Below are 14,882 nucleotides of genomic sequence, written 5' to 3'. Positions count from 1 at the left end.
TGCTCTGGGGATGTAGGAGAGGACACGGGATGGGGGGGAAGCAGTGGCCTGGAGGGCAAGAGGCTTCAAGATGGATTCAGGTACTGCCACCCCCTGGGCTTTGTCACCATCAGTGACTTTAGCGAGTTGCCGGACATCTCTGGGACGTCTCCGAGTTTCTGAGAACTCTAAAGTCCTTTTCAGCTTTAAAATCTTGTGAGTCCCCCTTTTAACAAGTTGTCTTTGCTGAAGGAGAAGTACATGTTAGTGGCAGGTGGCACACCTGTTATCTACCCGGAAGTCTCACAGTGTCGGTAGCTGGGGGAGAGAAGGGAAACCTCAGGAAGCGGTGGGGATGGTGGACGTAGGCCTGTGCCCAGGAATAGGTGCCCTCGGGGACGTGAGCTCATTCAATCCATCTCCCCTGGATGCATCACACAACGCCTCTCTCTACTCCATCAAGCGTTTAGTAGCATTACTTGACATTGGGACGCTGTGATTTTTCTCTCCTACTTTGGCTGAAGTAATGTCCAGTGGTCAAGTGGACAAACAATTCAAGATAAACATTAGAAAGATGGGGAAAAAAAAAAGCAGTTTGACAGTTTGAAAATAAAGACTTGACTATTCATGAATTCTCATGTCTCTTTTTGAAAGTAACTGGCCTTGATTATTTCATCTGTGAAACCTAGTACCTGGTGCCTGATAACTAATGACACTGAGTGAAATACAGTTTGAGCAGAAAAGTGAATAAATACTGTAATTGTTAAAATGTCCCTAGATTTGAAAATTGTGGAATTTTTATCGTGATGTTGGAGGTGATCATGAAAACGCTGTTGAAATCTACAGTTGTGTTTGTCTTCCTTCTTGTGGCTTTTGGACTCAGCTTTTACGTCCTCCTGAGTATACAGGTGAGGTATTTGCATGAGTCATTGATTTTGTTGCTGTGAATATTGGGGATACATATTTATACTTAAATCTTAATGGTGTAGAAAATTCATAATACCCTAACAATATTCGAATATTTTTTTATCTAATAGCATTCACATGATTTTCATTACAGGAAAAAGTATAGTCTTACTCAATGACTCTTTTTCCATTGTCAAAAAAGTTTATGTCTAGTGCATGATGATTTGTTATATGTGCAGAAAAGATGTTTTTGATGACTTTACCCCCAGTTTATTAGTAGTTCTTATCACTGTATTTCAGTAGCTATATTCTTATGACTTAAAAAAAAAGTATTTTAAATGTGATTTTTATCATTTCACTCTCCAGGAAACATTTTTTTCATTATATGCATTTTGCATTTCATTTTCACCTTACTATCTTTTCTCAGGATGCTTTCAGCTCTCCGTTGCTTTCTATAATGCAGACCTTCAGCATGATGCTAGGAGACATCAATTATCACGATGCCTTCTTAGAACCATATTTGAGAAATGAATTGGCGTATCCACTTCTGTCCTTTGCACACCTTATTGTGTTCACCATGTTCGTTCCAATTGTCCTCATGAATTTACTTGTGAGTAATTTATCCTTGTATTTTCTGTTGGCTGATCATTTGGGACATTTAATAATGATAATGATTTATAGCCTCTTTAGTCTCCCTTCATGAAGGGGAAAAAGGGACTACTATAAAATTCATTCATTCAACATTCATTTAGTGCCTGGGGCGTGCCAGGTAGTGTGAGGTCAGCGGATGCAAAGATGCAGTCACTTGGCAAATATTTACTGAGAACCTACTAAATGCCAGACACTGATCCAGGTGCAACAGCGATGAACAAAACAGACCAACACCCAGTCCTGACATGATTATAAACTAGTCATGAAGTTGAGTAGTAAACCAATAAATATGTAGCATGATGTCATGGGGGTGTTAAATGCCATGAAGAAGTATGAAGTAGAATAAGGACATAATGATGAATGGTGTGTGCTGCTTTGAGGTTGGGCTGGGGGTCACAGTTTAGGCCGAGACCTTCATGGAGTGAAGGATTAAGACCTCATCTCTGCCCTCGAATTTCTCATTGAAATTCGGAGATTCAAGTGGGGAAGAGTCGCTCATGCAGAGGGCATCTGCAGCATTTAGCTGCCACCTCTGAGCCAGTCAGAGGCTGGATGCCTTCAGGAGACACAAACATTCCCTTCCACAGAGAGCCTGCTCCGGCCACGGGCATCTTGGCTGATGCAGGCAGAAGTACATCCTAACACCAGGTCCATGGGGAGACTTTCCCGGCAAAAATGTACTGAATGTGTGCCTGTCCATATACATACATATTTATAGATAGATAGATAACTAAATAAATATTTAAATGGACAGGCACACATTCAGTACATTTTTTCTGAATCTGACTGCGGCAGAGACTGTGCTAGGCAGTGCTGATGGAAAGAAAAAAAATACAGACTACTTAATGTTTTGATTCACATACTTGATACAACTTCAGAGTTTTCTTTTGGTGACCTAGAAAAATAAAGGATGGCCCTAAGACTAATAAAGAATGATATAAAGCCCACTTCCGCTCTTATGTTTGGGGAGATAATTATCTAGGAGAGAATTAGGCCCAGCGGAAGTACAGGTTGGTGCCAAACTCAAGCCACTGAACCCAGCACCCATGGAGCAGCTCTGCCTGTATCTCCCAGAGGAAAATCCAACCTAGCAGAGCCGAGACTGACAGTGTTTTTCCTTCAAACTCTGCTACTGCCTCTCAGTAGCAACTCCCAGTCTTCTGACTCAAATCATTGGAAGATGTTCTAAATCATCCCACCCCTCCCCCTTTCTTCAGTTCTTTCAATAAATGTTGCCTCTCACACCTACTTTTATGGGTCTGCACCCTCCTGGCTCCTCATCCGAGTTGCTGCAGGACGGAAGATTCTTTCTATCTCCTCTCACTTCTCTGTCTGTTCCTTCCTGCAAATTGTCGCCAGAGTGATGTTCTCATAATGAAAAGCTGGGTTCATCAGTGTCTCTTCCAAAAATTTTTTCTATGATTCTCCAAAAACTTCAATCCAGTCTAAACCCATTATCATAGCATGCGCGGGTTCTTGTAATCCGGATCTTACCCAGATCTTACCCAACTTTCCCCGCTTTGAGCAGTATTTCCCCAGACGTGCACATTCACTGAGGGTGCAAGGCTTTCCTTCCTGCCTCCTGGGGTCCGTATGGGCTGTCCATTTTCCTGGAGAGCCCTCCCACCTTGGGTTAACTCTTTCTAAGCTTCCACCACTCAGCTCAAGCATCATCTTGCCTGGGCAGACTTTCTTAACCAACTCCCTCCACCCTCCATCACCCTTAGTCTGAATCGAGTGCCCCTTCCTTGTGTTTTCATAGTTTTGAGGACACAAATCAGAGAAAGATAGCAATAAAACCTACTTCTGAGGTGGTTGTGAGGATGAAATGAGCTAAAACAAAGCACCTAAAACAGCGCTTGGCACATGAAAAGCATCTAGTAAATGTTAACTACGATTCAACATTAGTAACTGACTCATGAGCCCAGATATCCTCTGAGCCCAGGCAAGTATCTTAAATGTGTGAAGCAGCAGTTATGAGACAGCTGCTGTTGATGGGGGCCGATATAAACTAGAGAGAATGCCCATCTAAAGGCTTGCAAATTAAAAATTTAAAACAACCGTTATCCTGCCAAATAAAACCTACTTGCTGACTATCTAAATGGTCCTCAGTGCTAGTGTGCATGCCCTGGAATATACTCTTTCACTGGTCATTGATTCAGCAGTGACTTTGTGTACCTACCATGTGCCCTGCTCTGTTCTAAGCACTGGGCATATGGTGGTGACCTGGGCAGACAGAGCCCTTCTCTCGTGGAGTTGACTTGACTTTGAGCAGAGACTGTCTTTGCTCTCCGACTGCAGCATGCAGGAGGCTGGTTCGGCATAGACAGGTACTAAGTTGCTAACAAGTGATGAGAGAATGAGTGAACGTAGCTGATTTAATTTGGATTCAGTAGAACTGAGCTGACAGCTTGCCTCCACCTAATTCTACCTAGCCATGGATTTCTAGAGGGAGATTTTACCAGAGCTTCACCCACCCTGAAAGGGTACCTGTTCCTCCCAAACAAATAGAAGTTATACATTCCTTCCATTCCCTCAGGTTAATGTTTTAGCTTTTCCATGTTGTCAAGTCACTCTTGTTTACCTTGGGTGCTAAACTCCTGGAGTTTGCAACCATGTTACATGGCTACACCAATCCTACTTGATATCACGTCACCCCTGTCCTCTCCAAAAATAACTTCATTTTATTTTAAGATAAGATGAAGTGCAGATTAATTTGTGTGCCTTCACTTTTCATGATAATACTTACGATTATTGGACCCACTGATGTGACCGCAGTTTTCTGTAACGTGTGTAAGCACAGTGTTTTGAGGCCACTGCTGGTGAACGTCATGCCCACTCCCCGACTGTAGCCAGAGAGACCACAAGTGTATTTTGAGGTGAGCCATTAAACCAAGAGTGATTCACTGCCGTGTTGTCCTTCAGATTGGTTTGGCAGTTGGTGACATTGCTGAGGTCCAGAAGCATGCATTGTTGAAGAGGATTGCCATGCAGGTAGGTGTTATATTTCATTATCACTTGCTGAAATTAGCACCACCCTAATTATTCAAATATATCACTGCTGGTTTCTGAGAACACAGTTATTGAATACGGGTACTGTCTTAGTCCTGAGAAGCACGGTACTGTGCAGGTCATGCATGATCTGTGATGTCCCTGCTGGGGTCAGAGAATCAACCATCATGAAGAAGATTTCCCACAGCAATCTCGGCAGAGAAATTGGGAAATTGCCTGAGCCTCTTTTTATGTCAGCATGTGGCCAACCAGGTAGTTAGAGGCCGGACCAAGAACATCACAGGTGAAGCACTCTGTCTCCTGACAGCCAAACTGTTCAAAGGAGCGCTTGATATTCTGGGCACAGAATTACAGGGTCCTCCCAGCGTGTGCTATATTGAAGTGTTAACTGCATACATGAGATTGTGTTCCGTAGAAATCGTCTTTTTAGACAATTTGATGTAAAATTCCCTAGAGTCAAGGTTCCTGGATAGATCCTTGGCTACTGAATCTTGTGAGGTAGTTTCCTGTTACAGGACAGAAAGCTATTTCTGTGCTCTTATTGCATTGCCTTTCAATTTCAAATCTGAATGGGAACATTTGATGTTTCAGAAATATCTGACAACCAGTTGAATATATACATTTAGGAACTTAGGCCAGTTCAAAAGGAAAAAAAATTCATGCTAAGATATAACTTTCTCCTCACTCTTCACTTTTCTTGGTCACACTGCTCTCTTCTGTTACTTATTCAGCTATATGTTAGCAAATATTTATCTTAAAAAATTGCTCCAGTACATGGGATGTACAAAGCACAGTGCAACTTAGCATGAGAACCCAGAGGAATTAAAGGGATGTGATCTTTGCCTTTAATAAGCAAAACAATCTAATCAGCACACCAACCAAACATTCAGAGTATAAAATATCAAAGTCAACTTAGAACCATCCTTAAACTCTAAACTCTGTGACTAAGCTGTATATCATGCAGAGAGCTTGGAACATTAAAGAACATGAATTAAATGGTTAGAATGTCAGGTACAGAAAATCAGTGTAAAAATAACTAAGGAAATGCTGCGTGGAAGAATTGGGATGTGAGCTGGGCATTGAAAGATGGTGGGATTTAGAAGGGCTGCGAGGCCGGTCCAGAAAGGGGGCACCCAGCAGGAGCAAAGGGCCGAAGGCAAAACAGGGGAAATGGCTAAGGAGGTGTGATGGGGCCTCCTAGCTTGGAGGGATGGCTCCTTAGAGGGTGATAAGGCTGCTCCAGATGATAGAGGGCTTTACTAAAAAACAGCAAACAAAGAAAAACCTTAGCTTGGAAAGAAAGGGCAATAAATGATGAAGTGCTTCAAGTTATTTTGTTAGTGACTAGAAAGTTATTATCAGCCCTTCCAAAGAATGGGAACAGAATGAAAGTGGCATTTAGGAGGACCTGTTACTCTCTTGGTTTAGTGGGGAAAGACTGGAGGAAGGAAGAGCTACGGACTGGTTATCGCCATAACAAAGATGGAGTGCAGGACTCCAGGTAGGCGGACAGGAGAGGAGAAGGGATGTTTAAGCTCTCGGCTGGCATGTCAGCAGTACTTCATAACTGATGACTCCTGAAAATACCAGGGGAAATAAATAAAAAGAACAGTATGAGCAAGGGCACTAGACAACTGCCTGGAGGAAGCACGCGAAGGTGCAGCGTCAGTGCCGTTGATTTGGAAAGCACCGTCCCATGTGAGATTTGATATGCTCCCCGAAACCAAACAGCGCAGAGACCACCAAGGGAAGCAGGCAAAGCAAGTACCCCCATGTTATCTGTTTCTTGTTTTGGGTCAATAATAGTATTGACTAGAAAACCAGGAAGCCATTCTCCTTTCTTCCCTGAGTTGTTTTTTAAGCAACTCTCTATCCATGTACAACTCTCTACATCAGACTTAACAACCGAAGTTTGAGCCCACATCAGAACCGGTGGCATAAGAGGATGGGCAGCAGTGCATTTCCTACAGGGAGATTTAGTCTTCCCACAAAATCATCTCAAACACAAGTGAGGCCAGAAAGGTCCCTGAGACAGTGCTGCTGGGAGATGCATTCACGAAGTGAAGTGTCAGTTCCTCAAGTACAGGAATTGTGAGTATCTTGAGGGACTTGGAGCTGTTTGGTTAGTTTTTAACACTAGTTTTCCCATTTCCCAGAGCAGGCTGGCAGACGTAGACATCCACAAACATTTAAATACATGCTGCATATTACGAAAGGAAACCCACGGAGTGCTTCTTACCCTTCAACATGGAAGACCCACCAGTTAGTAGAGGTGAAGATGCTCCCTTAGCCAGAGGAGCTATGCTGGGTGCGTCCCACTGGACCCACCAAGATTAGACTTTGGGCTCTGCCTGCCATCCTCGCTAGGACCGTACTGAGAGGGGTAGTGTGGCAGCTCCTATGGAGAGAACAAACAAGGTTAAGACACACCATGTGCTTTATCTGTTGGCAAACATGAGGGTTGAATAAATCCTTCTCAGTCGAGCTGGAGTAAGTGCATGTGACCTCTGAAAATGTGTATGGCAAGGGGAAGGAATATTGCCCTAAAGACCCAGGGGAAGAGGAACCCCTGAAAATTATATTACTCAAAACATCTAATTGGAATTGTTAATAAGATATAAGAAAATATAGCTTTTCTTGAAACTGGAACTAACATAAAGTATGTTAAGTGGCGACAGTGCTATAAAAATACCAGGGAAGCAAGTTAGGGAGTGTGCTATGTGGGAGGGGGGCTGCAGTTTTATACAGTGTGGTCAGGACAGTTCTTACCATCACACCATTTAGGAATATCAACCACTTAGATGCCCATATATTAAAAAAGCATATGGTCTTAGTAAGAAAAATCTCACTTATACGGTCATTATGTTAAACGTAGCTAAACAACGGACACAAAGGGCTCTAAGAAGAGAATCAAAGATAAATTTGGCAAATGCAAACAAAAAGAAAAGTGGAAAATATGAGAATTAAATTCAATAATAAGTCAAGATGAAAACATTAAACAAAAATTTGTATCTCTGAAACCAGAAATTATCCTCAAGGTACGTCATGGATAAACCATTTGGCACCTGACAGCACAGCGTGAAAAGTTTATCAGGTCCTCTTGGATGTGCTTAGATTCTCCTTCTTTCCCTGCTGACCTCTGTATCCCTCCATTTCTGCACTCCTCCCTCTGCCCTGTCGTAGGTGCACATCCGTACCACCCACACCTCGCGGTTGTGCACGTTGTGGAGTGTGACGCCCCGAGAGTGTGGCTTCAGTCTTCTTCTTCTTGACATGCCCAGTGTTGGTCACGGTCACTGAACAGTAAATGTCTGCGACTTAAATGGAATCCCTTCTTTAAACAGCTGGCCCCTGATGGCAGACGGCTGCCCCTGTCTTGTCGGTGAATGAAGTGAGAGGTAGGGGCAGGTGACAGCGAGCTCGAACTCAGGGTGAAGGAAACTGAGCCAGCCCAGCTGCCTGTGCACAGGCCAGGACACGGGAGTCAGTCTCCAGTGCACTGTGCTAATGACTGCTTCCCTGCAGTGTACGGATTCCAGGTGCTTATCAATGATTCCTTTCAATAAATCCCCAATGCACTTTAGGTGGAACTTCATACCAGCCTGGAGAAGAAGCTGCCGCTCTGGTTCTTACACAAAGTCGATCAGAAATCCACCGTCGTGTATCCCAACAGACCCAGATATGGTGAAGGGCTGTTAGTAAGTACATGTGACAAAGATCGACATAAATAATGTGATAGAGCTTGACATTTATTCATCGTGTTATCCCCAAGGGTGCCTGGTAATGATCAATGGGGAGGAGACATGTAGTCCTGTCTTCCAAGTGGCTCATCCACAGCCTCTGTGTTAAATATATACCACACCACTGTGAGAGCAGATGGGGGGGTGGGCCAGCCATACCCTTAGGGATCTTTTCTTACAGTGTAGGTATACTTCACTTGTGTTTCCTAGTCACATGTCACTGACATATGTGTGCAGATGTGTATGTGTACGTATCTAGAACATACATGTACATATACACAGGTACATATATACACACACAAGGAGAGTGTACATTATAGAGAACATAAAAACTGTCAAAGACTAAGCAAGGTCATTGCATTATAATGGAAAAGGGAGTATACTAAGAGTTGAAAGTACTGGATGCTAATTCTTTCTGAGTTCTTCATAGGTTAATTTTCCATTGTGTAGTTACAATATGATAAAGTCGATCTCAGTATGAACCTAGGCTTTCTTCTACTCTAAACTATTTCCCTATTTGATTTCACTCGTACCCACCATTGCAGTCACTACTGAAACACAGAAAGCTCAGCAGTTGATTCTCCTGCCTAGAGCTCCTTGAGTTTCAGGCCCCTGTATCCATCTGTCTACTTGACATCTTCCCTGGTACGTCTTCAGTGTACCTCAGATTCCACGTGTTCAAAACATACTCATGAAAAATCTGAAAGTGAAATTAAGAAAACACTCCCGTTTACCATTGCAACAAAAAGAATAAAATATCTAGGAATAAACCTACCTAAGGAGACAAAAGACCTGTATGCAGAAAATTATAGGACACTGATGAAAGAAATTAAAGATGATACAAATAGATGGAGAGATATACCATGTTCTTGGATTGGAAGAATCAACATTGTGAAAATGACTCTACTACCCAAAGCAATCTACAGATTCAATGCAATCCCTATCAAACTACCACTGGCATTTTTCACAGAACTAGAACAAAAAATTTCACAATTTGTATGGAAACACAAAAGACCCCGAATAGCCAAAGCAATCTTGAGAACGAAAAATGGAGCTGGAGGAATCAGGCTCCCTGACTTCAGACTATATTACAAAGCTACAGTAATCAAGACAGTTTGGTACTGGCACAAAAACAGAAATATAGATCAATGGAACAGGATAGAAAGCCCAGAGATAAACCCACGCACATATGGTCACCTTATCTTTGATAAAGGAGGCAAGCATATACAGTGGAGAAAAGACAGCCTCTTCAATAAGTGGTGCTGGGAAAATTGGACAGGTACATGTAGAAGTATGAAATTAGAACACTCCCTGACACCATACACAAAAATAAACTCAAAATGGATTAAAGACCTAAGTGTAAGGCCAGACACTATCAAACTCTTAGAGGAAAACATAGGCAGAACACTCTATGACATAAATCACAGCAAGATCCTTTTTGACCCAGCTCCTAGAGAAATGGAAATAAAAACACAAATAAACAAATGGGACCTAATGAAACTTAAAAGCTTTTGCACAGCAAAGGAAACCATAAACAAGACCAAAAGACAACCCTCAGAATGGGAGAAAATATTTGCAAATGAAGCAACTGACAAAGGATTAATCTCTAAGATTTACAAGCAGCTCATGCAGCTCAATAACAAACAAACAAACAACCCAATCCAAAAATGGGCAGAAGACCTAAATAGACATTTCTCCAAAGAAGAGATACAGATTGCCAACAGACACATGAAAGAATGCTCAACATCATTAATCATTAGAGAAATGCAGATCAAAACTACAATGAGGTATCATCTCACACCGGTCAGAATGGCCATCATCAAAAAATCTAGAAACAATAAATGCTGGAGAGGGTGTGGAGAAAAGGGAACACTCTTGCACTGTTGGTGGGAATGTAAATTGATACAGCCACTATGGAGAACAGTATGGAGGTTCCTTAAAAAACTAAAAATAGAACTACCATACGACCCAGCAATCCCACTACTGGGCATATACCCTGAGAAAACCATAATTCAAAAAGAGTCATGTACCAAAATGTTCATTGCAGCTCTATTTACAATAGCCAGGACATGGAAGCAACCTAAGTGTCCATCATCAGATGAATCGATAAAGAAGATGTGGCACATATATACGACGGAATATTACTCAGCCATAAGAAGAAATGAAATGGAGGTATTTGTAATGAGGTGGATGGAGTTAGAGTCTGTCATACAGAGTGAAGTAAGTCAGAAAGAGAAAAACAAATACAGTATGCTAACACATATATATGGAATCTAAGGAAAAAAAAAAAAAAAAGGTCATGAAGAACCTAGTAGCAAGACGGGAATAAAGACACAGACCTACTAGAGAATGGACTTGAGGATATGGGGAGGGGGAGGGGTGAGATGTGACAGGGTGAGAGAGTGTCATGGACATATATACACTACCAAATGTAAAATAGATAGCTAGTGGGAAGCAGCCGCATAGCACAGGGAGATCAGCTCGGTGCTTTGTGACCACCTAGAGGGGTGGGGTAGGGAGGGTGGGAGGGAGGGAGATGCAAGAGGGAAGAGATATGGGAATATATGTATAACTGATTCACTTTGTTATAAAGCAGAAACTAACACACCATTGTAAAGCAATTATACTTCAATAAAGATGTTTAAAAAAATAAAATAAAACGTACTCATGCAAAACACACTCATGAGCTCCGCCCCTCCTGTTTCACTTCCTCCCGACATCCCCTACAGGGGGAGAGTGAAACAGCGCCATCCTTCTCCGGACTGTCTTATTTCATTGACGGTCAGCTCCATTCATCTGCCTGTGCAAGACGTCGTCCTTGTCGTCTCCTTTCCCTTTTCTCACCCCTCACACCCAGACAGTCCCACATTTGGTCCGTTTGACTTCCCAGGTGGCCTGTGCAAGTGGCCATCTTCTCTTGCCTGGATGGCTGGAACTTCCTCATTCCTAGTCATTTCACACCTGCCCTTGACCCTCTCCAGTCCGCTGATGGTTTAAAGGACACTAAATTTTAAAAAATATATTGAAATTGCATTTCAGAAATGTCCCCATGTGAAATTCAGTTGTGTTGGATAATGGTGCAGAGCAGTTTTAGAGAACTAACAAGTAATCCTGTGTGGAATACCACCACTCATAATGGACGTTTTTCATGAGAAAATATAAAATGGTTCTGTTACACCTTTTCCTAAACAATCCCCCATTCCGGTTTACTCCCCTATATTATTTATATGTCTTGTACTTTCCTCTATTATAACATATATGACTTCATTTTATAGCTCTTTGCATTTGTCTATTTCTCTTAAGAGACTGTGAGCTCCTTGAGGGCCATGGCTGTGTCTGAATATTTGTGCTAGCATGCCGGCCTCAGTAGCTGAATCATGGCACATGTTCAAGAAATAGTTCCTGAACTGAGTTCTACCTGCGTAACTATTAATCTTTTATCCCATAGCGTGGTGTATTTCATTATTTCTTTTGCACCCAAGAAGTGAGACAAGAAATACCAAATGTTGATACATCTTTAGAAACAGAAATAATGAAGCAAAAGTACCGGTATGTATGCTTCCTTTCATCTGTATTTGAAAAATTTAAAACTCTTAACAACGATGCGTAGTATAAGTTTATATTGTATATTTGTGTTTATTTATCTATATTGTCAGGCTTTAATTGACTGATGTGGCTAGTACATTGAGAATCGTGAGACTTTTTTTTAGACCCAATAACTGATTTGCTGCTATTGACAAATCAGTTTGCCAATCAGTATCCTAAACTGCATTCTTCATCAGCCGTCTGAATTCTTACATCAAAACTCTGGAAGCTTTGAGGATCCCTGGAGAAGCTATGTAGTGTACAGTGGTCAAGCCTGAGGGCTTTAGGGTTCATTTACCTGCATTCAAAGACCTACTCAACTGTTTACTAACTGTATGACCCTGGGCAAGCTGCTGAACTTTTCTGTGCAACCGTGTTTTACTCTTTAAAATGGGAACAAAGATTAACTAGCCATGAATGAACAGTGTAAGCTTGGGAAAATCACTTAAACTTTAAAAGTATGTATTTCTTAGGATTATGATTACCAGGAGGCTCCAACCTGGGCACAGTTAGTCCGATCTAGAACACCTGAGTACACAGGCCTTCCCGCACTCGAGGGCTGAAAGGATAATTGAAAAGAAACTCATGAAATGTATGTCCTTTTAGGCTGAAGGATCTCAGTTCTCTTCTGGAAAAACAGCATGAGCTTATTAAACTCATCACTCAGAAGATGGAAATCATCTCTGAGACAGAGGATGAAGATTACCACAGTTCTTTTCAAGACAGGTTTAAGAAACAGCAGTTAGAACAAAGGAATAGCAAATGGAATTCTGTACGGAGAGCAGTAAAGGCAAAACCACACAGCCCTTAGCATTAGTTATCCCAGCCTGCAACGGGGTTTCCGATGGGGGGCGGGGGGTTACGTGACTTACTGAGTCTAAATTCCAATTTGGCAAGAGTGAGGAAAAAGCAGAAATATGATTCTGATTCCACTATATGTGAAATCATGGTTCCTGTGTTCTATAGGAAAGGTAGACTCTCTTTTTCTATCTCTCTTCATATTTTTTACCAGTCACTACGTACAGGGAATATCCTTGCTAATAAGTACAGGTTGGACTTTACCTCACATTATTTGAATGGGTAGAAAACTAATTTGCTAGAACACACATTTGTAATGATAAGGAGTAATACATGTAACTATTAAGCTAGAATACAAATGTCAATACTGGATTCCTGCTTAATAATTATACAGTAGGGAAATGCATTAGACAATGAAGTATGGTATTAGGTCGTACCACTTGGTATATTTTATGTGTTGGACGACTCTGTGGGTGGAACCCTGTGTGCTCTGTTCCCACCAGAATAAACCCCCCACCTTTCTGCTGCTCCTAACACACCTGATGTCACTTTGAGATGAGGCCCAAATGAATAGACCTTATGCATGAATTTTACTATATGTAGCATCTGTTTTTTCTGTATTTTTTGTTTGCCGATGATGATAATAAATGTAAAATCGATATAGTCACCCCAGTGATTATCGTGTGAGCGTTTTATTGCATTTATTTTTGAGATTTGCAAAAATGCTTCCATCATATATGCCCTTTTTCCTTTGATGTCCAGTACAACGTGTGAATCAATTAAACGCCTCATCATGGATCTTTCCAAGGTCCCTCTCCTGTTTTATTTTCCTCTTCACCCCAAGTCTCATGTTATTACCCCCAGGAAGCACCCTGTCTAATGAATGTCTTTGGCCATGGATGTATTTTTGTGTTTTGTTGAACCGTGTTGTTTGGGTATGTTTTTATTTACATAGGTGTGTGTGCTGCTATGCTATGGCTCTTGTTCTCTTTCTTACTTCTTTCCACTGAACATTATGTCTGCAGGGTACAACTGAGGTGTCCCCTGTCCAGTTAGTAAGAACCTCTGATGGCTGCTCCCTGTCACTGTGTGCACCTGTGCATTGGACTCATGTCTGCTCCAAAGATGGACCCGTCGGTGGCCTCCCCTCCCGCTGTCACACATCCTCAAACACACTCACTCAGGCAGAGTGCTGAGTGACAATATATAATATGAAAAAACCAGACATTTTTACATCCGTGGTCCAACAGAACCGATGGCCTAGAAGCTATGTTGTATGTGCCTTAATCTTTGCTATGAAAACGAAGAGCTTTGGCCTTTGTTTTCCTAAAAAAGAGAGACTGGAAGTTCACAGTACAGGAGCAATAACCAGGGATGTCCTGATCATGAAAACAAATGGTCCTTTCACAGTCTTCACACTTCTCAAACTTTGTGTGGCTTGAGCAATACACATCTTCATTCAGCGTTTATTGAACACCAGTGTGTGACACACTGTACCACACCCATTGTGGGAGATATTGAAATAAATAGGTTATCGCACTTGCTCTTAAAAGGTTTACAATTTAATGAGTATCCTTTACTTTCCAAAATTCTCTCCTCTTTTGACCCCCAAACACTGCATTCTCCTGCCTCTTCCATTATTTTTCTGACCGCTTGTCCTCTGCTTCTCCTCTTACTGGCTTCTCTCTCCTGCCTGCTAACTAGATGTTTACACCCCTGAGGTCTGTCCTTGATTCTCTTCCCTCACACATTCCTTTGCAATCACCATAGCACAATTTCACTTAGGTCTGTATCTTACAAATTGATGTATCTTCTGCCCCTTCTCCCAAAGTCCCTGACAAATTGATGTATCTTCTGCCCCTTCTCCCAAAGTCCAGTTCTGTATTTCCATAGTTCTTTAAATTAAATACATATAAATATGAATGGGGGACAGTAAACCAGTTCCTCCTGATTTCAAATTTTCTGTCAATGGTACCACCATTCTCTCACGCTCCTAGACTTGAAACTAATATACTATGTTGGTTAATCTTCCTAAAGTACAGCTCTAAGCCTTTATATCCATGCTAAAAAGCTTTAGAGACTTTCCTTTTCCTTCATAAGCAACCTAATCTATTAACCTATCTCCTCAATCTAATTTAGTTTTGTCTTCCAGTATTCCACACTTGCTCCAAATCAAAAGATCACTATTCCATCAAAACACTTCATGGTTTC

General features: G+C 41.7%; 1 protein-coding gene across 1 annotated transcript in view; it reads left to right on the top strand.

The window, feature by feature from the left end:
* Positions 1-12,684, top strand: part of TRPA1 (transient receptor potential cation channel subfamily A member 1) — a 61,265-nt gene extending 48,581 nt beyond the window's left edge. The window contains exons 23-28 of the mRNA XM_061171718.1: positions 758-887; positions 1,313-1,495; positions 4,462-4,530; positions 8,133-8,246; positions 11,737-11,837; positions 12,480-12,684. Coding sequence (XP_061027701.1) covers positions 758-887; positions 1,313-1,495; positions 4,462-4,530; positions 8,133-8,246; positions 11,737-11,837; positions 12,480-12,684 — 802 coding nt within the window. The remainder of the gene's footprint in view (positions 1-757; positions 888-1,312; positions 1,496-4,461; positions 4,531-8,132; positions 8,247-11,736; positions 11,838-12,479) is intronic.
* The last annotated feature ends 2,198 nt before the right edge of the window (positions 12,685-14,882 follow it).

The sequence above is a fragment of the Eubalaena glacialis genome, chromosome 17 (genome assembly GCF_028564815.1).
Source record: "Eubalaena glacialis isolate mEubGla1 chromosome 17, mEubGla1.1.hap2.+ XY, whole genome shotgun sequence".
Classification (NCBI taxonomy): domain Eukaryota; kingdom Metazoa; phylum Chordata; class Mammalia; order Artiodactyla; family Balaenidae; genus Eubalaena; species Eubalaena glacialis.
Note: the sequence above shows the minus strand (reverse complement) of the source record. Positions and strands in the feature narration are given on the sequence as shown.